Here is a 22,659-nt window from a genome sequence, read left to right on the forward strand (position 1 = left end):
CATTACCCTTTATATGTGATATTTGAGATTTATATGTGACATTTGCACCTTATCTGTGATCATTACCCTTTATATGTGATATTTGAGATTTATATGTGACATTTGCACCTTATCTGTGATCATTTCATCTCTTTCAGTAACAGTCATGGTCAACGTATTTAACCCCATTGAACGATGATAACCTATCATATTGAGAATATCTTCATCTTTTGAAAGCTCAAACGAGACATTGGGAAACTTATCGATAGAGTAACTTATCAACAAACTTTCGAACCGTACTCTAAAATTCTCTGCGGCTTTCATCTTCAATTCGGCTAAACTTGTTGCTGAATTGACTTTAATAAGGGTTGCGTTACTGTTAAATGAAATCACACACATTAAAGAATCTTCCATTTTGGTTGTTGAAGAAGTTAAGAGGAAAAAGTTCAGAATATAAATGATTGTTGAAGGTTGTTGAAGATTTTAGCAGTAGATCAAAAGAGAGAAGAGTATATATGAGGAATGCAATATTTTGGAGGGAACCGTGTACATTTTCCCCTCCAATTCTACCTCTAACCCCCCAGCTCACTGATTTGACACCGCTACTTCATGATGGGTTGCTTGGCTGGCGAATAAGACAAAACCCAAGTTCTTCAATGCATAGCCGATTTCAGCGCCCACCCCCAAATCGAAAATGAGAGAAGAAAGGGCAAAATGGGTACTGCTGAAAAAATACACTATAAAGTAGAGAAACACTGTTGGGTTTGGGGTGAGAAAGCATGAGTACTTGGGTCAAGGTGCCCCCAAGTGTTTGACTCTAGTTGGGGGGTGGGGATGCATAGCCGAATTTTATTTGGTTCCCCCAAGCAATTTTCCCTATATTTATTTATTTATTTAGAGAGATTAACTGAAAAAATAAAAATATTTAGAGGGTTCTCTGAAACGCCCCGAAACTCAAGGGAATAAGCAAAACACTTTTATTATTGGATTCATCTCTTGACCGGCCGAACTTTGGAATTACGAAATTTACACCAAAAAGAAATAGGGAAATCACGTGAAGGACCCCCCTGTCACGTGACTCATCCCTATAGCGCCCCCGAATCTCTCCTCTCCCGACGCTCTCGCTCCCCAACCATGGCCACCCTCAGCACCCTCCAAACCCGCTCCCCAGCCCCGCACAAAATGACCAAACTACCCCCCAAGATCCTCGCCTCCACCAGCACCACCCGCCTACCCCCTCAAGCAAGGGCAATCCCGTCTTTTCCACCGCCTCCCCTCCGGCCTCCAAATGGAAGTCATCAGCCAAAAGCCTCTAAAAGAACTGGATTCGGGCCCGAATCCGGGCCCGAATCCGCCTCTGGTTTTTGTGCATGGGAGCTTTCACGCGGCGTGGTGCTGGGCCGAGCACTGGATGCCCTTCTTCTCGGGTTATGGGTACGATTGCTACGCTGTCAGTCTCTTGGGTCAGGTATGTTCGCGATTTAGCCCCCTTTCTCTTTTTGAAATTGCAATTTTGGTCTGTTTATTTTGCACAGAAGTACATATGAGCAGTCTTTCGCGACCCTGAAATTTACCTGTAAATTGCAATTTTGGTCTGTTCGTTCTGCACAGTAGCCCGTATGAAAATGCTTTTTTAAGTGAAAAGGGTGTTGAACGTATGAACATAGGTCGTCGTCAATGAGGCCGGTTGTAGTGAACTTTTGCCAATATTTTTGGAGTTATGATGTGAGAGGCACCCCTAGTTTCAGGTCGAAAACGTTAGAGCTTGATCTTTGTAATTGATGGCATTTTCCCGGAAAGAAGCAATTTGCGATTAGGACAAAGCGAGAAGTAAATTGATGTGTAACAAACTCCAGAGGTTGGTTGGATTGATTGTTTGAATATATTTGTAGGTGAGAAAGACAACACAACCAACCATCGTCACACATACTTGTGAAGTCACAAAATAAAAGAAGACGCTAGAGACAATGGTCTGTTGTTGCCCTTCGGAAGCTTAAATCAGTTTCTGAAGATGAGAGTCCTAAGGTTTAATTGTACATGCCTTTGTTTGAATGAATGGTCGAATTTTTTACCTTGAAATTATTGTGGGGTGTTGTTGAATCATTTAGTCGTACTGATTGAAGACTGGATATTGTACCTCTAGCTTGTATCGGAATGGTCATGTTTCGTCATTCTGAATATGTCATGTTACAATATGGGCATGGATCCTTTATTATCCATTTTGATAGAACTAACTTCCATTTTATGTGCTCACTCGTGTAAAGCGTTGCCCACATGCTATTAGTGTGAAACTTTTTTGGTGTCCAACACATCCCTCCTTTATATGTAATGAGAAATTGGTAGTACCCTTACAACATAAAATGCTGACATGTGTCACCTAAAATGCGCAAAAAGACGTGTTATATCAAAAAATAGTCACGTGTACCTCTTTCTTATTAGAAGATGACGTTAACTGGACACCTAATCTTGTCTTCACTTAAATAAATATCATTATCAAAATTAAAATTATCCATAATTAGAAAATTTTAATAATCAAATATTTAGTAATCCTAATCAAATTATAATTATCCATAATTATAAAATCTCATAATCATATATAGTTATAGAAATTAAAGGAAAAAACTCTTGTAGTTAGCCTCTCTACATAAAATCTTATATGTAAAATTATAAACACGTCAAATTTTATCTAAAGTTGATGAATTAGTTTTCCTTTTACAAAAGTTGATGGATTAGTCATTTTTTTCTATTTATAATTCAATATTCTGTCTTTACTGATTTTTAATTTCATTAAGAGGGTTAGTAGTTTATGTGTGCCCCTCTTTAAACTAAACTATTAATGGAACATAAGATCCCATCTTTGAGAAAATCTCTAGCATGTAAATATTTTTAATTTTTTCCCTCTATGAAAATTAAGAACTTTTTTATTAAAAAATAATTCTCTAAGATCAACAAATTAGTTACACAAATTACCCAAAATATTATCTTGAATTCCCCTATCTAATCTAATATTCTCTAATAATTAGTTTGGAATTATAATGGATTTTTAGGATTATTCTAAAAATAAATATTTGAATTCTTAAAATTATTTTATGGACGAAGATATATTTTCAGTATTGTGATCACACGAAGAGCATCAAAATTTATTACATCTTGTTTTATTTTTAAAATATTATAGAAAAATGAGGGATATTATAAAGGAGGGATTGATGGTTAATCTATCTAATTTTGAGTTTGAAAATTTTAAATAAAACTACCCACGTGTTTATTCCACAAGCTATTTCTTATTTTCATTTTTATTTGAGAATATTAAAAATAAAGAGGGATATTGTAAAGGAGGTATTTGCAGTTAAGCTTATCTAATTTTGAATTTTAAATTTTGAAATAAAAGCCATGGACACCCTTATTTTGAAATTCTTTTAAATATCTAGCTATCTAAGAACAAAAAACTCTCCGGCTCAGGTTATCTAGTTTTGAATTTGAAATTTAAGCAAGTTACTTTTCATTTCATGTATTATGTTCAGAATATTATAAGATAATTCAAAGGTAATATCATGTTCATTTCAATAAGTCATAAACTTTAAGTCATTGGTATAAGCTATTTGTATGCTCATATTCATAAAAAATAGAGAGAGAGAATGTGTGTGTGTGTATATATATATATATAAGAAGTTGAAACCCAAAGAAAAATATTTCAGCGAGATGCAATTTAGAAGCACGTGTGTATGACCAATGAAGTAACCAATAGAAACCAAACAAATTAGATAATAAAAAAGTAATAAAATAAAATAATAATAGACCTCTAACCTTCCAAGCTAATGATGTGGGTTCAATTCTTGCTACCTGCTCCATATTCATTTTTCGACATGTAACACACCCTTGCAAGCATGGGCAAAACACTTTTAAGGAGTGTCTAAGAAGTAGTGTTGCACAGTATGTGCCACAATATCCCGTATGGGTATGGATTCATGGTAAAAATTGTTCATGCTACACAGATCTGCATGCTGATAGATAGATGTATTCCAAGCTAATGATGTGGGTTCAATTCTTGCTACCTGCTCCATATTCTTTTTTCGACATGTAAGATACACCCTTGCAAGAATGGGCAAAACACTTTTAAGGAGTGTCTAAGAAGTAATGTTGCACAGTATGTGTCACAATATCCCGTATGGGTATGGATTCATGGTAAAAATTGTTCATGCTACACAGATGACAGATCTACATGAAGATAGATAGATGTATACATAGTCAAGACAGGGTTTCTAGATCAGATTCGTTAACCAAGGATAAGGTTGTTCTACACTCTTCTTTGCATATGAAATATTATTATTCAATTTCATTTTGAAATCTATATTGATTATGAACAGATCTAGATCCTACATTTGATCCATGTTTTGTATCAGAACAATGATCAGAAGAGTCGCTTACATATATAAATAGGGTATTTTCCATTGCCATGGGTGGTCTTCTTTACAGAAAAATGAACTTATGTGAATTATTTTTCATGTTATATCACCATTGCAGGCATCATGGATCCTCTTATAAACTTCACAGCCTACTCGCGTTTATCCTTTCTTGATGTTTAGATGTATGATAATAAACTTGGAAAAACTGCAGACAGTAGACTGAGTAATCCTTAGCATGGCTCTGACAAGGTGGCAGAGCTGTCAATCACATGCTTCACTTGCAATTCTGAAGCAATATAATTATTGTCCATCCGTTTTTATTTTATTCATGTTTATTTTCTTATTCAAAATGTAAATACAATATGTTTCTCAAGAAAACCCTCGCATTTTGGATGCATGAAAAATCAAGTTCATCACAGGACTTACTCATCTATGTCACTGAATCATATGTCTGAGCTGTGAGTAGATAATTTCGGTTAAATTGTTTGGATCGGTTTATTTATTTCTGGTATGAGGTCCACCTTAGTTAATTTTTTGAGATTAATTTACTATATTGGATTCTAGGACAGTTTTTGTAGTAGCCCCTCCTAGTTTTCCACAAACAATTCATTGATGACTTAAACATCTTACACTAGCTGGGGGTGGAACTAACTAAAAGCTCGTTCTTCTAACTACTTAAAAAAAATTAGTTGACTACTTGAGGCTTGAGAGAAATGTGGCATTGCATGATTGCATGTAATCATGACTGAACAATATGTCCGGACTAAATGCCACATGCATCTCTTAGCTTTAATGCACTTCATGTGATGGATTTAAGATGAACACTTACTGTGCAAAGCATAAATCAGCTTATCTTTCAATAATTGCTTGGTCCAGAGCTATTCTTTGTGACTTCATATTACCTTTGTTGTTGACAATGCTGCCAGTTTGTGCTTCCATTTTAATTAGGAAATAAATTTTGGTGTGAGGTTCATTACTTACACTCTTACAGTATGCGAGGTATATAAGCGTAACAGGAAGGGTGCGGGGTATAAAAATGTAACAGGAAGGAAAAGACTAAAGAATACCTATTTTTGTTTAAAAAAATGGTATAGCTAGTTTTTCGTTTCTGATCCATAGCTTTTCTTTATGGTCAGGGTGAAAGCGATTCACCTTCAGGGTCAGCAGCTGGTACTCTCCAGGTAGCTGGTCTCATTTCCCTATATTGATATATAAGGCTTGAGCATTAATTTCTTGTGTGAATATTGGTATAGTAAGCAATCTCACTAGAACATATGAAAATGTTTGCAGTAGATGCATGCAAGTGATATAGCTGATTTCATCCGGAAAGAAGTTAACTTGCCACCTGTTCTAATTGGACATTCATTTGGAGGACTTATTGTTCAGTCTTACCTTTCAAATAGATATTCCTCCCATAGGTCATCTTCTTCTGGTTAGTACGCAATTTAAAGTAATCTGCATTTCATGTTTTTTTTTAAATTTAAATTTCAAGTCATGTTTTCCAACTTTGGCTTTTGACCAAATGGCAAAATAAACTTCCTATCTAACAGGACAGCTTTAACATATTAATCTTTTTCTTTTTCTTTCCTTCTAGAATTGCTGTAAACATAATTGATACCTCTATTTCTTGATTGCAGTGAGTGATAATTTGCATCCACTGCTTGCAGGAGCTGTTTTAGTGTGTTCTGTCCCTCCTTCAGGAAACAGGTAAATCCTTCAGGATGTTTTATATGAAAGGATTTTGTCTACTTTTTATCAAATGGACCCCCTGCTTATGATATATTATTCTATTGCTTCAGCGGGCTTGTATGGAGGTATCTTTTGACAAAGCCTGTTGTAGCCATCAAGGTATCTAATATTTCTTTCAAGAAATATCAGGCACATTATTATTTAACTATTTGTTTTCTGCTTGTCTTGTGCATGTTAAAAAGGACAATGCGAAGCCCATCATATTTAGCTTTGATTAAGGCTTCTTGGTAAATAGAGTCAATGCAAGTGATACTAAATTGACTTACGAGAGGTGGGAGTATGTGCTACTTCTTGATTTGTTTAGTGGGCATTTTGTTATGGTCATTCGATGAATGGATGATTGTTTGGATTTTCAGTAGGAATTAGGTAGTGGTTGGGAAATTATATTGGTCTGGTTTGAGTTTTGTGGAATGCTATCATTTTAGGTAGATATCATTCTTATGCCTAAATTTAGTTTTATCCTGCAGTTATCTTTTGTATGTTGGCTCATACTTGATGTGCCGAAACCTGATAGGGTGTAGCGTGAATAATTTTTTGGAAAGAAACTCATGAATATTTTCTCTAATGAACAAAACAAATGGGAGAGCAAACAAATGGCACTTCTGTTGATACCTTCTTAGACAAATATAAGCTTATCCTGCTTGATCGTCGGTGTAACTAGTCTCCATATATTCTGATGCCATTTTTCAAAGCAACAAACATCATTGACAGCCTGACATATCACATGCAATGCGAGAACTATGCAATTTATTTTCCTATGTATTGCTTGTAACCAATTTTCAGTATTTTCTTTTGAATTTTAAGAGTGATTTTATGAATGCTGAAGATCCAACGATGCTATTCTATCCAGCAACTGCATCTGCTTATAAGTGCCTCTTATTCTTTTCTGTTGGAGGAATCGAAGGTGGGTGTATAACTGAGCATTAAGTAAAAGGGAGAATGCCTAATTGAAATTTTCCATGTCCAATGATTCAAAATCCATCCTGTACTTTTCTGTACTTTCAAGTTTTAGTTTCGAAACCCTAAAAGGTTATCCTGTAAACTTTTTATGATTGCTTGAATCAAAATGTGAACCATGCCTTATAAATTTTAGAAGCTAGAAGCTTGTTATAATGAGATGTGGATTAGGATAATACTTATGGACTTCAATTGCTACTTTTATATATGCTTGTACTCGCTGATGCTGGAGTGCCGAGTTGTTGGTTGTGTACTTCGATACACTTATGTAAAATAATGTTCTGCAAGCTGTCTTTAAATAATTGACCACTTGATTGCTACCTTGCTCAAGTGGCTATTTATCTCGATGCTAACTCTCATGGATACTTTATGGCTGGTGCAGTCCCTAATTCTAACTACATTGACTAGCTAGTGATCCAAATAATTGTGTGCTTGAAAGCAGAAAACAAACTGTAGCTGTGTCCAATTTCTGATGTAAAAGTTTTAGGAGTATATCTTATGTTTTTATTAGAATTTACTTTATTTTCTTCTCAGGTTACGCTCAGCTTGGCTGCAAAAGCCTTTGCAAATTCCTTGTCTCTCTGCAAGGAAACATTCTTCTCTTCAAAAATGGATGATCGCCTAGTCCAAAGGTATGCCATAAATATCCAATTGACGTTCTCTTTAGTTTAACTTTTGTACGTAAATATCCTTGGAATCTGATACTGCAATTTGTGGATATAACACCTGGGATTAGTTAAATGCCTCGTTGGCATAGACATAAAGCTACCTTTGGCTTTCCTTATTTTTCTTCTCCTAATAAATTTAGACTACATATTATGAATCTAAAAATTCGGGTTGGGTAAAATTTTGACTAAAATGTAGCTAGTCGTCTTCCGAGACAAAGTGTTTTCTGTTATATGTAAAGGTCTTATGGACTTTGAACACTTAGCAGCCTTTATGTGACCCTCAAGGAGCATAATATTTGCCATATTAAAAACTATTAATGTTTGTTATTGAGTTCAACTGAGCTATTAGTATGTTTCCTATGTGATCATCTAAACCTTCTTATCAACATGAGCTACTAATCCACTTTCGAAGACTATGAAAAACTTGATGGTGTTCTAGAATTGGTTGTCAACGTGATGTTAACCTTGCGACTTGTGAAATTTTCGCCAAATAATTGTGTACATAGGTATACTTACCATGAAATCTGATAGGCAGTTGAGAGGTAGGAAAACTGACCTTATTGACAATGTAGTTTAAGCTAGTATGGGCAAGATACAACCGTCCAAATCTCTCCAAGACCATGAACAGCTTAGTAAGTATTGGGTAGATGGTGAGGCTTGCATTCTTATATTATTTATGGGAATAATATTTTATAAGCTTGATGTTGAGAAGCATCCTTTTAACAAATGACATGGACCCATGACATGGGTCTTTATGTGGATGTCTTGAAAGTGCCCAACAGGGTCCCCTTCTCAAACATCATATGCTCTAATTTTTTCTAATTTCTAAACGGGCATGCAAATGTTTATGTACTTATGTTATAATTAGTGAACCAGTTAAAGAATTGTTACATGCTTCAAACAATATTTAGATGCTTACTTAAGATGCCCTTGATTTGACATCTGATCGTAAGCATTGTAAACTTAATAGTGTCACTGGATGTTGGGAATTTTTCCTGAGTATCCAAGTACAAGAGTGTTGACACAAAATTTTTAAAGATTGAATAAACGTCAAGACAGACAGGTCAAAAGTTGTGCAACGAATCATTCAAATCACATGTTCAGAGATCCTTTAATTGTTAATCATCTGAACTCACAAATCCTCATGATCTTCTAAAAGATTTAATTGCTGATAATTCCTAGATACATACTGACCTTTCTGTTCCCTACCAGCAATAGGATATAAGGTTCACCAATTGATGGCTTTGCTCAAACTGCTGGCTGAACATCATACATGATACAACCTTGTTATTATATCTTGACTGCCACGATGCTTCATACCTGATGCTTTTTCATTCGTTGTTACCCTTCTGATCATATTACAAATCAAGTGGAGTTTCTGACTCTGCTTTTGTTGCATTTCAGATATCAGGAGCTAATGAGAGAAAGTTCAAAACTGCCACTTTTTGACCTAAAGATGCTTAATGCATCTTTGCCGGTTGCATCAATTCCAAAGAATTCTGTGGAAGTCCTAGTAATTGGTGCAAGTAATGACTTCATTGTGGTGAGTAATTACTTATGAAGATCATCATAAGTCAAGTCTTCTTACAAATTATGGATCTGATTTACTGTTTGGGAGTTGCCATTCTCTTTAATCATGGTATCAAACAAATCATGAGAGCAATTAATATACATTGGTCGACATGTAGGTTGACATGCCGACTGATATGTCAGTGGCAGATTTGCTGTCCATCCATTTCAGTTGCATCCTATGTTTTGCTCTCTTATATTCAGTGTGTTTTACAGATTTGTTAGAGCATCTCCAACAGTTTCCCCAAAAAATTCTCCAAAATGGGGAAGCAAAAGTCATATTCTCCAAATTATTTTTGCTCCAACTCCAACAGCTTCCCCATTTTAAAGAATCCTGCATTTATTATAATAATAAAAATATTCTACATCCCTATTTTGGGATGCTCTTATGCATTGGAACTGCCCCCATGTTTTTTTTGTAATTATAGATTTTATTTTATATTTATTTTCTCCTTCCCGTTTTGAAGAACGTGTAGCATTTATGACAAAGTTTTCCCCAAATATTTGAATAATGCCTCAGATTTGGGGAAGACTCCCCTGTTTTTCTCCTCCATCCCTATTTTGGGGAATGGGATGGGGAATCTGTTGGACCAAAAAAAGTCCAAAATTCTCCAAAAGTGAGAATACCAATAAAATGAGGAAGCTGTTGGAGATGCTCTTACTCTGCCAAAGTTTAAACATACAGTAGGGATATCACAGGGAGACTCAGTAATAACTTGATTGGATTCATTAGATTCTCTTCCACATGCTGGGGTACTAAATGAATATGGTCTATATCATGTTATATATGTTGAAGCATACAGACCACTATGGTACACACTACTATTGTTTAAAACTGCAGTAGACTTGCTGTCCATCCCTTCAAAAGCATCCTATGTTTTTGTTTTAATAGATTTGCCTCCACTCCAGTGTTTAGACATAAGGTTAGGGTACAACATGGCTGTTGAACTCAATGAATTCATATCGAGGGCTTAATTAAAATGAATTTTACAGCACCCCCACCAACAACAAAGTGTACAACATGGCTGTTGAACTCAATGAATTCATATCGAGGGCTTAATTAAAATGAATTTTACAGCACCCCCACCAACAACAAAGTTTTGGGTTTATTGCGGGGAGACCTCCTTTACTATTGCCAAATGGAACTTAATACCCTTATAGTTCTATTGTTTAAGATAAACTCTCTAAAGAGTTCTTTTGTTGCAGATAGACCCCCAGAATAAAAGTCCATTGTTGCAGATAGACCCCCTGAAAAGGGTAAAAGGAAAATTAACCCAGGAGGCCTACGTGCAACAATAGAATAACACGGGTGTTAAGTTCATTTAGCGATAGTATAGGAGGTCAATCTGCATTAACCCCAAAGTTTTTGTCCCAAACTTTGGCGTCGTTTATAAGAGTTGTAATCGTCCACTCAGTTCTGTTGACTTCAGATTTCAAATGGGATACAACACGTTAGTTTATGATCACCCACATTCGTAAACTTTATCATATATTGTTATTTATTGAAATACTCATGGCGTTACTATCTAAACTAGATAATGGAAAATGAGACTCTCATAACTCACAGCTTAATCTAATGCAGTATAATGCTAAAAAAGTGAATGAAGGCATTGTCAGAGGAGACCTCCATTTGAGCAAGTCTCAACATACTCAAAATCATGATATTTTTCTAAATAATGACTGAAAACTTCAGCAACCTAGTGAGTACAGGTCAAGTCGTAAAAGAATTGGTAGTATTTTCATGCCTCAAATGTGTTAATAACCTTATCAGGAACCTCTGGTGATGTAGGACAAAGAAGGTCTTCATGAAACTGCAAAATTTTTCGATGTTCAAGAAGTGTCCATCCAAGGTGTTGCACATGATATTATGCTGGATTCTTCGTGGGAAAAGGGAGCAGAAACAATATTGTCATGGCTTAAGAGTTCAAGTAAACAGCCATTAACTCCCTGACTCCTTAATGTTGATTTTTCTTACATTGTGCGTTGTTAGCTTGATTTTTGTGTTCTCTACGATGGTGGATATGTTTGTTCTAGTACTGAAATTCAAAATTGTACAGCAGTGAGCAACTATTAAAGCTATAGTTTCATAATGAAGCCTCATAACATTTTTTCGCTAATATACCTCGTGACAAAATTAACAGCATCCATGTACCTTATAATACTTGTCTGGTTGGTCTTATAGGCTATTGAGGACTGGTTCTAACTGATTGATCTTTTCAACTATACCCGTTGTATGAATTTTAGTAGGAGTGTATTAACACAGTTTGAAATTAATTCCCACAGAAGTCGATCTTTTCTACTATCATAGTTCTGTTTTCATGTCTTTTTTCTTTTATCTCTAGAGTTTTTCCTTGCCTTTCTTTAGCTTAATAATCTGCCATTGCTTTTATCCTTTTCTTTAAATTTATTCTGCAGAATACTTCTCCAAGATCTATGCCTGAGATATAACTAGAATTGTTTATCTGATTACATATTCTTGTAGTAATTGTTGACCTACCTTATACTAATTGATGTGAAAGTTTACTTGGCAACCACTTATTCTTCGTCTCCTAAAAATTTTCTCAACAAACATTGATAAGGAATTAGTAGTATGCAGTATTTACAGCTTAGCTCCACACAGCGTACGTTTCATCTTCTAACAAATATGCTTTTTGCATATCAGAGGGACCATGCTTTCATTTGAGGCTATAAATGAAATCGATAATTCTTAGAAAAATCGTTGTCAATTTACCATCCAGTTGGGTCATTTCACCTTTAGAGGAGGAAAAGATAAATGCCTAGATGAAGATAACTATATCAAAATTTATAACCTCATATCTAAGTGATTTCATATGAACCTAAACTCTATAAGAGTGAAAAGAAACATAAATATAAGTATTCCATTCAAGTTCATTTATGTTTTAAGGAGATGGTTGCCTAATTTTGATGGATTTAGCCATGGAAGGATGCCTTCAGAAATCCAAAACTTTAAAGACTTCTAACCTCTAAGAGTTAACTGCTCTTGGCTTCTTTCACATTCATCTTGCCATACAAAATGTGACCACAGAAGAGTTACTTTTAGGTCTTGTTAGCTTTGTTGCGCTCCATTTAATTGATCACCATTAAGGCTATGAGCTGGGAGTGATGTGTAACATCTTAAACTGTGTCAGGGGGGGAAAATCCTGTAGAGGTAGGATCATGACTCTGCTCTTGGTCAGAAAATTTACAGGTAATTCAACAAGAAGTTAAAGCTGGATGGTTATAAACCATTAACTTTAAGATTTGTGCTAAGAAACAGGTTTCAGGATCTCCTTCCTCCCAATATAGTGGATATTCGATAGGATTTTTTATGCGTCTGGGATTTTATCTTTCTTTTGTAGTCACAAACACCACGCTGATTGAAGTGGTTGACTATAATTTTCAGCTGCATTACATCAAATTGATCCATGTACAGTATCTTCTCCTTGGGCACCCATTAAGTCAACTTACTTCCATAAGCTACATACAAACATTAAATTCAAGGTTGATGCCAGCTCTAGCTCAACAGTTTTTTTTTTTCATTTTTCTTAAATAAATTTTTTAGTTATTTAGATTGAATCATTTGTCCTGATGAGCATTTTATCTTGTGAAAGAAAGAAAAAAGTATTAAGCAAGAATATTTGAATCTCAAACTGGGTATATTCGCATAATGAGCATTTCTTAGGTCCATATGTTATATATTGTGTGGGATACATCGTAATATTGTTGATGTTCTTGATTTGAGATGATATTATCTTTTCAGTAGAATGCATACTTGTGAGTGAACAATTAGTGCAAGTCCGTTTCAATTGAATTTGAACAGGAAGTTAGATTCAAGTATGCTTTCAGTCACTGCATTATCCATCCGCAAATAGTGAGCAAGAGAGAGATAGGAATGGAGATTTTTGATATCAAGGAGGCGCAAACAAGGGTAAATTTCGAAGAGCAGATGTCTCTGTGAGTGCTCTCCAAAATTGTCAACTCATGGGAAAAATGTCAAAACGAAATCTATGGGGCTTAAATGTAGTGGGAAAACTTCATGTCATAGAGTTTTAATGCCTTACAACTTCCTATAAGAGAGCCAAGATTATATAGACTGATGACAATTGCCCATTCACCCATTCATCTTGAGAATTTGTTTATAATTAGGCCGGAAATTGAACATATACAAAGATTTCAACCTAAATTAATCAAAATCCAATTGCTACAAGAAGTCTTTTCTTTCCCCACTGAATGGGAGAATTTTGCACAAAAAATTTCAAAATTTCACTGATACGCATATTGCCGATACGTATCAATTAATAAAATTTGCAAGTTCTTCTTTCTCTTTAAAGTTTATTATATTAGTACACTACTAAATTCTTCTTCTCAAGCGATCTATTTTTAAATTTGAGTAGACTAGAATTTTGTCAAAGTAGCGTTATTGCCTATGTTTCAGTTATGTGAAACTGCCAGATTTTTTACTTCAAGTGCATGTTTATTGGTTTTTGCTGTAAAAGACAAAGTCCTTCTATTGTAATCGGGCATATTGAATTTTCTTCTGCGCTCATTCAGGTGTAGTTGCTCTTCCACTATACTTCTGCTCTTTTGCTTGCACACTTTTAGCAGTAACCAATACTAATACAGCGTATGTGTGACAAGAAAATTTAATCTGTTGTTAATGACATTATTGTATTATATGTTTATTCAAAATGGGAGAACGTCTCAAATCTGTACAAGTCTACAAGAGTTCAAATAGTGTTTTGTTTTCTTAATCATAATCATCATTTGACACTCTTTTTTTAAAAAAAATCATAATGTCTGCCAACCTAACATCAATCCTTTCTCAGTTGGCTCTAAAATAAAAGTATGAGAACCAACACCAAAATTTAAGCTGCAACAGGAATTGAGGGCTACACTCTTATATATAATCATGTCTTTGTAGATTGAATGTCCTTATCATTAAATGAGACTTGGACTAATTTGTACAATGATATTTTTCTTCTAATATTCATTTTAAATGCGTATCAGATAGGGGTTAAACTAGGTCTCTATACATCTTCAAGTCTCTTCTATTGCACTAACACTCCGATGTTGTGGCGAGAGTCGAGGAATATAATTTTATTTAGCATCACCAAAAGTCTATTAACTTGACAATAATCCTTTATTACTTATTGCAAAGTATTTGCAAAAAGGAAACTATGAACAAGAGAGAGGTTTCCCATAATTCTTATAAGGGGCTGTTTGGTTGTTGTTGGTAAAGTTGTGTATTTATGACACAACTTGGAAAGTTGTTGTCCACCTCATCAATTTCACTTTTATACTTTTCTTTGTTTGTTTTTGATTCTATTGGAATCATAAATTGCAATTTCACTTTTATACTTTTCTTTGTTTGTTTTTGATTCTATTGGAATCATAAATTGCTTGTTTGGTTTTCAAATGTAACTTAATTGTTTGTTTGGAAAATGTAAAAAGTGGACCCTACTCAAATGATCATATTGGTTGGAATTATTTTTTATTATTTTTTCCTGACTTCAATGTCAGCTTTCTCCTAAAATCATGTCTTTTTTTTATGAAATCACTTTACAAGCCACATCAGCATATGAAATCACTTTACACTATTTTCGTAACTACAAACAAACAATTGAAAGTAATGAAAGCTGACATTGTGACCCACTTATTTACATTTTCCATCCTTTTACATGGTAAAAACATAAAACCAAACAGCGCCTAAATGATTATGGAAGAAGGAAATAAATGATAGATTTGTTGGAATGACATTCTAATTCTCATTTGAAAAAACATATATACCTTGAGCAAACTAAAAACTATTCCAATATTTATAGTTCTTAAAATGAAAAGAAATGATAGAGGCACACTCTAAGGCACACCACCAACCACACTCCCTCTCTCTCTAAAGTGCAGGGGGCTCCACATGTGATTTTTTTAAAAAATCACATGTGAGACCCCCTGTACTGTAGAGAGAGAGGGAGTGTGATTGATGGTGTGCCTTAGAGTGTGCCTGTAGCGCCTCTCTAAAATGAAAGCAAAAAGATTACTAGATTGGTATAAAAACTATTCTTTTTCCAATTAGACAAAAATAACGTCATCATCAACACTTCTCCACTATAGCATACCCACCAATCAATGTTCCCATAAATATTTATAAATCGCCCTTTTTCCATACTATTCAGCATGAATCCAAGACTTGTGGATATATTTTTAATAGAAGGACCCCACTTTGATGACCCCACCTTATTATCTAATACTGCCACGTGTCCTCCCTCCCCTTGTCTATGTCATCAAAAAAGAAACTATACGGAAACTCCCTCTTCCTCTTAACTCTTTAAATCCTATCGAATTGTCCTCAACCCACAACTCCCCTCCTCCTCTCTTAACTCCCACCCTTCCCTCTCTATTGTTAATATATCATGGCAGAGTTTGTGGAGTGTCCAAATTCTCTTAAACCCTCTCCTCTCCCCTTCATTGAAATAGACCAGAACTTTGATTCAATGAGCCATTTTGATGAGTTCAATGTGCATGTCGTGGAGAATTCTAACAACTTGGGCTTTATGGGCTTCTCCAATGACAACTTCTTACCGTTCTTGGAGAATTTTTCAGGCCTTTCGCCTGTCGAAAGCCCGAAAAAGCCCTTGAGCCCAGTCCAAGCCGTTTCAGTTGGAGAACAAAGGAAAGGGGAGAAGAAGAGGAAGGCAGAGGCAGTCTCAGAGACTAACTCTTTGCAGTACTCTTCAGTAGTAGCTCCTTCAGAAACCAAGAAGAAAAATGTATGCACATTTTTTCGATATGATCATATTATTACCCTTTTTTTTGGACTTTTTTGTTGATATATCTTTTTGTTAATAGAGAGGGAGGAGAAACTCAAAGGAAGAGGAGAAGCCAAAGGAGGTGGTTCATGTGAGGGCAAGAAGAGGCCAAGCAACTGACAGCCATAGCTTAGCTGAAAGGGTATGATCATGATTTCACAAAATGACAAGGGGCATAGTGTGGATATTTTTCCCTATTATAATCATGCACCTTTTTTTTTTGCATGCAATGTATCTATCTATCTGTCAACTTTGCTAGCTTTTTGTGTATAAAACTTCTTAATTGTTTGAGTTTTTGATGGGATCAGGTGAGAAGAGAGAAGATAAATGAAAGGATGAGATGCTTGCAAGACCTTGTTCCTGGTTGCTATAAGGTAAAAATTAAGCTATTAATTATAAAATTAAACGGTGTTTTTTTTATTAATTTATGTGTATGTTTTTAAACATTTGACTTGCCTTTGGATTCCAGACAATGGGCATGGCGGGAACGCTTGATGAGATAATTAACTATGTGCAGTCCCTTCAGAACCAAGTTGAGGTAAGAAATGAGATATTAATGTAACTGCAAAAATTACAGTTTTTAGATTTATATACCTCCTATTTTTCTTTTTCCAGTTTCTTTCTATGAAACTTACAGCAGCCAGCTCCTTTTACGATTTCAATTCAGACATAGAAGCTACAGCAACAACACAACCAGTGCTTCCAAGGGTGAGTTTCTGTCCTTTTGGTGTACGACTATATCATGGGACCCACTTAGGTGGGGTTTAGGTTTCTTCAAGGGGTGTGCTAATGGGTGTTGTCAGAATTGGGTTTTTTATGTGTTTTTTATAAGGTTTTATATATCATCACTTTTTCATGTGCAATGTTTGATATAGGGGAGTAATAAGTTGACAAAGCTTGACTCCAACCTTAATTTGGTGATACTTGACTATTTATGTGAATTTAAACGGCCAAACTATTTAAGGAAATAGAAGAGTAGAGGTACAATCTATTGGAGTAAAGAGGACAAGGTTCTAGAAGTCTTATCAATTCTTCAATTATATGTCTAGCATCTCATTTAGAAAGAACCTCAAGCAACCTTGAAATTAAGAGGATTTTTTTATAAAATTTGGATCACTTTCATAAATTAATACATTATAATGGACACAATTAGAAAGGACCTTTTAGTTATTAACGAGACCAGGGATATATATTATGGACTTGTAAGGTTGAATGGAAGAAATGACTCATGTAGTTGACCATTAAATTACTAGTATGTTATTGTTATTATTATGTAACTAGTTTGCGGTCCGTGCAAAGCACGACGATAAATTTTTTCATGTGACAGCAATCATGTTTCTTAAATGCTACAGTAAGCTTTTGAATTACCACAGTATCTCGCATTTTGAAAGTGCTACAGTATTCCCGGGTGCTGCAGTAACAGTGCTACTGTTCATAACAGCAATCATAAGTTCATTGAGTTGGCACAATATCTCGCATTTTTTGAAAATGCGACAGTGTTCCAGTTGCTACAGTAATAAAGCTACTGTTTATACTACGGTACTTATTTTACTGTTGAATTTACTGTTGCATGAATAGGAATTATCTGATTCTCCTATTTGTATAAAGGAATAGATTTGTGTTCATTAATATATAATTAGTAAAAATAATGTAGATCCTTTTACTTATTTGTTTGAGAATTAACTTATGCAGGTGAGTGATGCTTATCAAGCTCAAGAGATGGAGAGAGTGATGAGAGGAGGATACGGAGGGTGCCCTAGCTTCCAATCAACAATGCCTTTCTGAGCTTTTGATTGGCCCACCCTCGCGTGTTCACCTTTGGCATTTTCCTCGCCGAAGGCCACATGGACATCCTCCTTTCCCTGCTCCAGTTCCGATTCAAGAACCTATCGCGCGTCCCCCTCATCCCATGCATGTCGCACGTGCGACAGGTGCAGTGTACACATGTGTGGGGCTTAACACAGATAAACAAATAAGAGGCATTATTATTCTTTAGCCCTAGCTTGTAACGTACATGTAAGCCTCGATCTCTTTTGTTTTACAACCTTTAGATCATGATAAACATATCTACTCTCTTTTGATCAGATGAGCAATTGTTGTAGAGCATGTGAAGCTGTAAATATTTTAAGAGTGTCTATAATTTATAAGTCCAGGGAGGTTATCAGCAAAATACCCTAAAGTTAAGGGGGTTCTTTGAAATATTTGTGATGCATGGATGTACCTTTTAATTTAGCTTGACTACATTATTTGCAAGAATACTCCTTTCTAAAATATTAAATTCCTAGATCTAAAGGATTAGTTAATAGTGTTGGAGCATTAGTTGTCGCTCCACCTACTAAATACGTACGTAGGGATTTTGTGAACTTCTTTGGAAGGAAAATTACAGCTTTGAACACATCTAATCAGCTCTTCTTTGAGAGACTTCCTCCTCCTTCAAGAAAGAGTTCTTAGTTATCGGATTGTCATTTTGTAAAATGATATTTTGCACAAAGCCCACTATTATAAATTAATGTATAACAAATGTTTATATACGAGTTGAAGAGTAACGAGTGTTGACAGAGACATAGATGAGAGCGATATTTGTAATTAATCTGAAGGAAGGTATATACTTAGTTAGAATACAATACCTGAACTGCTTCTATAATTATAGAAACAGATTAAAAATGTAAGTTAATTAATTTGAATGAAAGGGCATATCACGATATATTCAATGGAAAGGATTGCTTCATCGGTTCTAATTAAAGAATGATTATCGCTAGATCTATGAAGTGATGATATATGTGGATGGAAGAGCTAAGCGGCCATAAAAGCAATGCTCTATGCGCCTAAGAGGAAGAATGAGCCTCTGATCTCGCAAAAAGTACGGATGCATATTACCCAAATAATTGGAAGCCACATTTTAAATGTTAGGGTAAAAATGGAAACGGTACTCCCTGTATTTGTTAGAATTTTAAATTGGTACGAGAGCAATTCAGATTCATATTCTTCTAGATTTGAGTTAAAAGAACGTATTAGAAAAAGAAAACTTGGGAAAATTGCGTTGGGCATATTTTTTTCCATATCATATTTTTTTTTTCTATTTTCAAGTTTATTTACTTTTCCACGTACTGTCATCTTTTGTTCACGTGAACTGTGCTGTGTCTGCCTCAATAGCTCACTATGAATATTAGTTATCTCTTAGCAATAATCTAGAGCCAACCTTATCAATATTACGGTTGTGCCTCAATTAATTGTCTGATGTGAGGCTTTAACTCACCCACATTCAATGATGAGTTTCCAATTATATTATAAACGACTAGTTCAAAGTAGAATGACATATAAAAGATTCTAATTATGGATGACCAGTTCCATGGAGAATGACTGCAAGATTAATTGTCTAACCTTGATTTGCATGTGACATGTTTAGAATTTACTGATAGAGTCTTTCAAGTTATTCTTTATAGAATTAGTAATAATAGTTTAGACCTTTTTTACCCCCATCATGTCAATTTTAACACCGGTTTTGACGACTTTCATATTTCAGAGGTTTTGTATATTTTTGGAGGGTTTTCTAGAACTTATAAAGTTTAAGAAAATTTTAACCGTGAAGCGGCCCTGTGTTCAAGAGGGTGTTGGTGAAAATTTTCCAAGAAATGGTTCTCTCTCACTGCATACAAGAGGACAAGATTCAAATACAAGAGGACGTCAGGACAAAATGGTTTAATTCTCCATTCATGATTAGCAGTGGTTGGTTCAGATTAGGTCGCTGAGAGTACACTGTATGCTTCAACTATTTGGATGCGTCAAACCTAAAACCAAGTCCACATCAAGATCTAACCTAGACTTTAACTTTCTTTTCCTCTATCAAATCTCTATATACTCCCCCAATGACTAGATACCAAATTAAATACTACCTGATCCCATGATGTGGCCATCTCTTATTGGTAATGATTGATACCTCAAATCTCAAACTCTATAAATGGTTGGTGGGGTGCAAAGTAAAAGAAAAGATGTTTCATGACTTGGCGAGATTCATTGTACCCTATATGGGCTTTTGGCATGGAGGAAGTGAGCACCTTCCCTTGGGCCCTAGTAGATTGGATTAGAGATATATCTGGAAATTAAATTGGGAGTCCTTTAGTGTCCTCCATAGAAAATTATGAGGTAGAAAATGACATGTGTCCAAAAATCATCTTAATGGTTTTATATTGTTTGCATCAATACTGTATTTTATTTGTCCTAATTATGTACTCTGCTTGCACACTGATTTACAATTATGAGAGGATGATATGTCATGTTTTTCTTCTTGTTGAGGTTATGTCTTTGATTCTTTGTATAACTTCATGAGAGTTAGATAGGGTTAGAGATCTATCATAATTAAGAGATTGAGTCTCATCATGATTAGGAATTTGATTCCTATTCTAATTAGAAAGTTAGGCCAGAGATCGGACTTTGGCTTCCCTATATATATATTCTTCTATTGTTAGAGGAAAAACCAAGCATATGAGAGAGAGAGAGCCAATATTATTATAATCTAGGGTTATCAGAGGACGTAACTTGATTCAAGAATATTGTGCGAGAGGCGATTGTTTCATAGTTTTTGTCCGTGTAAAAGATTACATCATTAGGAGAGGGTTTCACAGTCTTTGTCCGTTCAAAAGATTGTAAGGAGAGAGCTTTGGAGATAATATGAGATTTGATTATGTATGAGGGGTTGAGAGATTGAGAGACGAGAGTTGAGTGGTTCCTCTTGTAGTTCTCCCTGATATATAGTGGATTTCTCGTATTGTTGCCCGTGGACGTAGGTCGAAGTTGGTCGACTGAACCATGTAAATCTTAGTGTTCTTTCTTCTTGATTGTGGTCATTTTCTATCTTGTTGATTGTGGGTTGGCTTTGGAATTGCGCATATTATAGTAGGTGGGGAGACTACAATCCCCAACAAGTGGTATCAGAGCGATGATGATGGATCAGGGAGTGAGTTCGCAAGATAGAAGACGACGTCGTGTAAGATTGAAGATCGGCGTTACAAGAATCAAGATGAAGAAAAAGAAAAAAAGGAAGGCCAAATGGCGGCAAGAGCGGGCGACGACAAAAGCGGTAACATAGGTGGTTTTTGGTTTGTTCGTTCGCGTGCAAGAGTCAAAAAAGTAGCAGCACGTGAGGAGATTCACACGTGTGGGAAGAAAAGAAAATTTAGCCAGTGGGGTCCACATGGAATAATTATGAGAAGCAGTTCACGTGATTTGATTGTCTAATTGCGTCTAGCTGATCTGATGTTGAGTTTTGTTTGGTGTTTGGTGTTTGGTGTTGTGGATGCACATCGGATTGTCCAGATGGTTTTGTTAATATATTGGTGAATCGGAGGTTGATTTTAGTAATCCAGGAGTTGATTCTTAAGTTTTAGAGTGCTCTAAACGCGATAGGAGGGTTTAATTTTTTAGATTTTGTTCAGATTGGTCAGAAAGTGCTAAATAGTTTTGATAGTGATGACGAGACAGATCTGATGGTAGATAGGGCAAACGAGTATGCGACAGATGAGACTGACATAGAGAATCAAATGTGATTCTAGCAGCAGAGTTTTTAGCATATAATTATTCAGAGTCATCGGGAGTAGTAGTTAGTTGGTGTGTAGACTCAAGGAGGATAGTGCTAGATTAGGTAGAGCTTGCAAGCAGACATGACTGAGTGACACACATCCTGATGGAGATGGTGGCATTGGACTTGAAGACGATGAGTGCTCATATTCGGTCCAAACTAAGTGATGGAGGAGATGGAGACATCTGGCTCGTAATGTGGAGTTGGAGAGGTGCATCGATATAGTTTGAGATGAACGATGTAGGTGGAGCACAAGGACAACAAGCAGGGGGAGGCTATTGTCAGGCTCAAGTTGGGAGGAGAAACATGATTAATTTGCTTCTGATGTTAGAGGTGGTCAAGATTTCTTGGTATACACAAGAGAGGTGGAGGTGCCGCTGCGAAGCAGATGATAGCAAGGGTCATGGAATGTCCCAGTTGGAGTGCAGGTGCTTCACTTTGAAGTGTAAAAGAATAAAAAACTCTAGCATGAGAGGCAAAGTTTCAAGACGACGACGATATATCTTCAAGGGAGTTTGAGAATCAAATCCAAGGTGGAGAATATTGTTAGGATTATGTATTTAATTCTTTGTAAATTTCATGAGAGTTAGATAGGGTTAGAGATCTATCATGATTAGGAGACTGAGTCTCATCGTGATTAGGAGTTTGAATCCTATTCTAATTAGAAAGTTAGGCTAGAGATAGGGTTTTGGTTTTCCTATATATATTCTTTTATTGTCGGAGGAAAAACTAAGCAAATGAGAGAGAGTTAATATTCTTATAATCTAGGGTTAGCAGAGGACGTAACCTGATTCAAGAATATTGTGCGAGAGGCGATTGTTTCATAGTTTTTGTCCATGTAAAAGGTTACATCATTGGGAGAAGGTTTTGCAGTCTTTGTCCATTTAAAAGATTATAAAAATAGGGCTTTAGAGATAATATGGGATTTGATTATGTATGTGAAGTTGAGAGATTGA

General features: G+C 35.5%; 2 protein-coding genes across 4 annotated transcripts; both read left to right on the forward strand.

Moving 5' to 3' along the window:
* On the forward strand, positions 1,036-11,442 carry LOC109829129. Of its 3 annotated transcripts, none has more exons than XM_020396240.1 (8): positions 1,036-1,447; positions 5,519-5,563; positions 5,676-5,814; positions 6,020-6,089; positions 6,182-6,230; positions 7,623-7,720; positions 9,161-9,299; positions 11,097-11,199. In XM_020396240.1, the coding sequence occupies exons 1-8, from the start codon at positions 1,268-1,270 to the stop codon at positions 11,112-11,114; spliced, it is 738 nt and encodes a 245-aa protein (XP_020251829.1). In that variant the 5' UTR covers positions 1,036-1,267; the 3' UTR covers positions 11,115-11,199. The 3 variants fall into 3 exon arrangements, with proteins under 3 accessions (XP_020251829.1, XP_020251828.1, XP_020251827.1); XM_020396239.1 differs by having other exon boundaries at positions 1,039-1,447; positions 6,050-6,089; positions 11,115-11,442; XM_020396238.1 differs by having other exon boundaries at positions 1,040-1,447; positions 11,115-11,442.
* On the forward strand, positions 15,356-18,290 carry LOC109843984 (transcription factor bHLH75-like). The gene is made up of 6 exons (XM_020412992.1): positions 15,356-16,089; positions 16,169-16,270; positions 16,437-16,502; positions 16,598-16,666; positions 16,744-16,836; positions 17,821-18,290. The coding sequence occupies exons 1-6, from the start codon at positions 15,733-15,735 to the stop codon at positions 17,911-17,913; spliced, it is 780 nt and encodes a 259-aa protein (XP_020268581.1). The 5' UTR covers positions 15,356-15,732; the 3' UTR covers positions 17,914-18,290.

Source organism: Asparagus officinalis, chromosome 1 (genome assembly GCF_001876935.1).
Source record: "Asparagus officinalis chromosome 1, Aspof.V1, whole genome shotgun sequence".
NCBI classification, from domain to species: Eukaryota; Viridiplantae; Streptophyta; class Magnoliopsida; order Asparagales; family Asparagaceae; genus Asparagus; species Asparagus officinalis.

Coding starts and splice junctions, on each gene's coding strand:
- LOC109829129 (XM_020396238.1), top strand. CDS start 1,268: ATGGAAGTCATCAGCCAAAAGCCTCTAAAAGAACTGGATTCGGGCCCG. Junction 1,448..5,518: donor CTGTCAGTCTCTTGGGTCAG/GTATGTTCGCGA, acceptor CTTTATGGTCAG/GGTGAAAGCGATTCACCTTC. Junction 6,231..7,622: donor AGCCTGTTGTAGCCATCAAG/GTATCTAATATT, acceptor TTTTCTTCTCAG/GTTACGCTCAGCTTGGCTGC.
- LOC109843984 (XM_020412992.1), top strand. CDS start 15,733: ATGGCAGAGTTTGTGGAGTGTCCAAATTCTCTTAAACCCTCTCCTCTC. Junction 16,271..16,436: donor GCCATAGCTTAGCTGAAAGG/GTATGATCATGA, acceptor TGATGGGATCAG/GTGAGAAGAGAGAAGATAAA. Junction 16,837..17,820: donor CACAACCAGTGCTTCCAAGG/GTGAGTTTCTGT, acceptor TAACTTATGCAG/GTGAGTGATGCTTATCAAGC.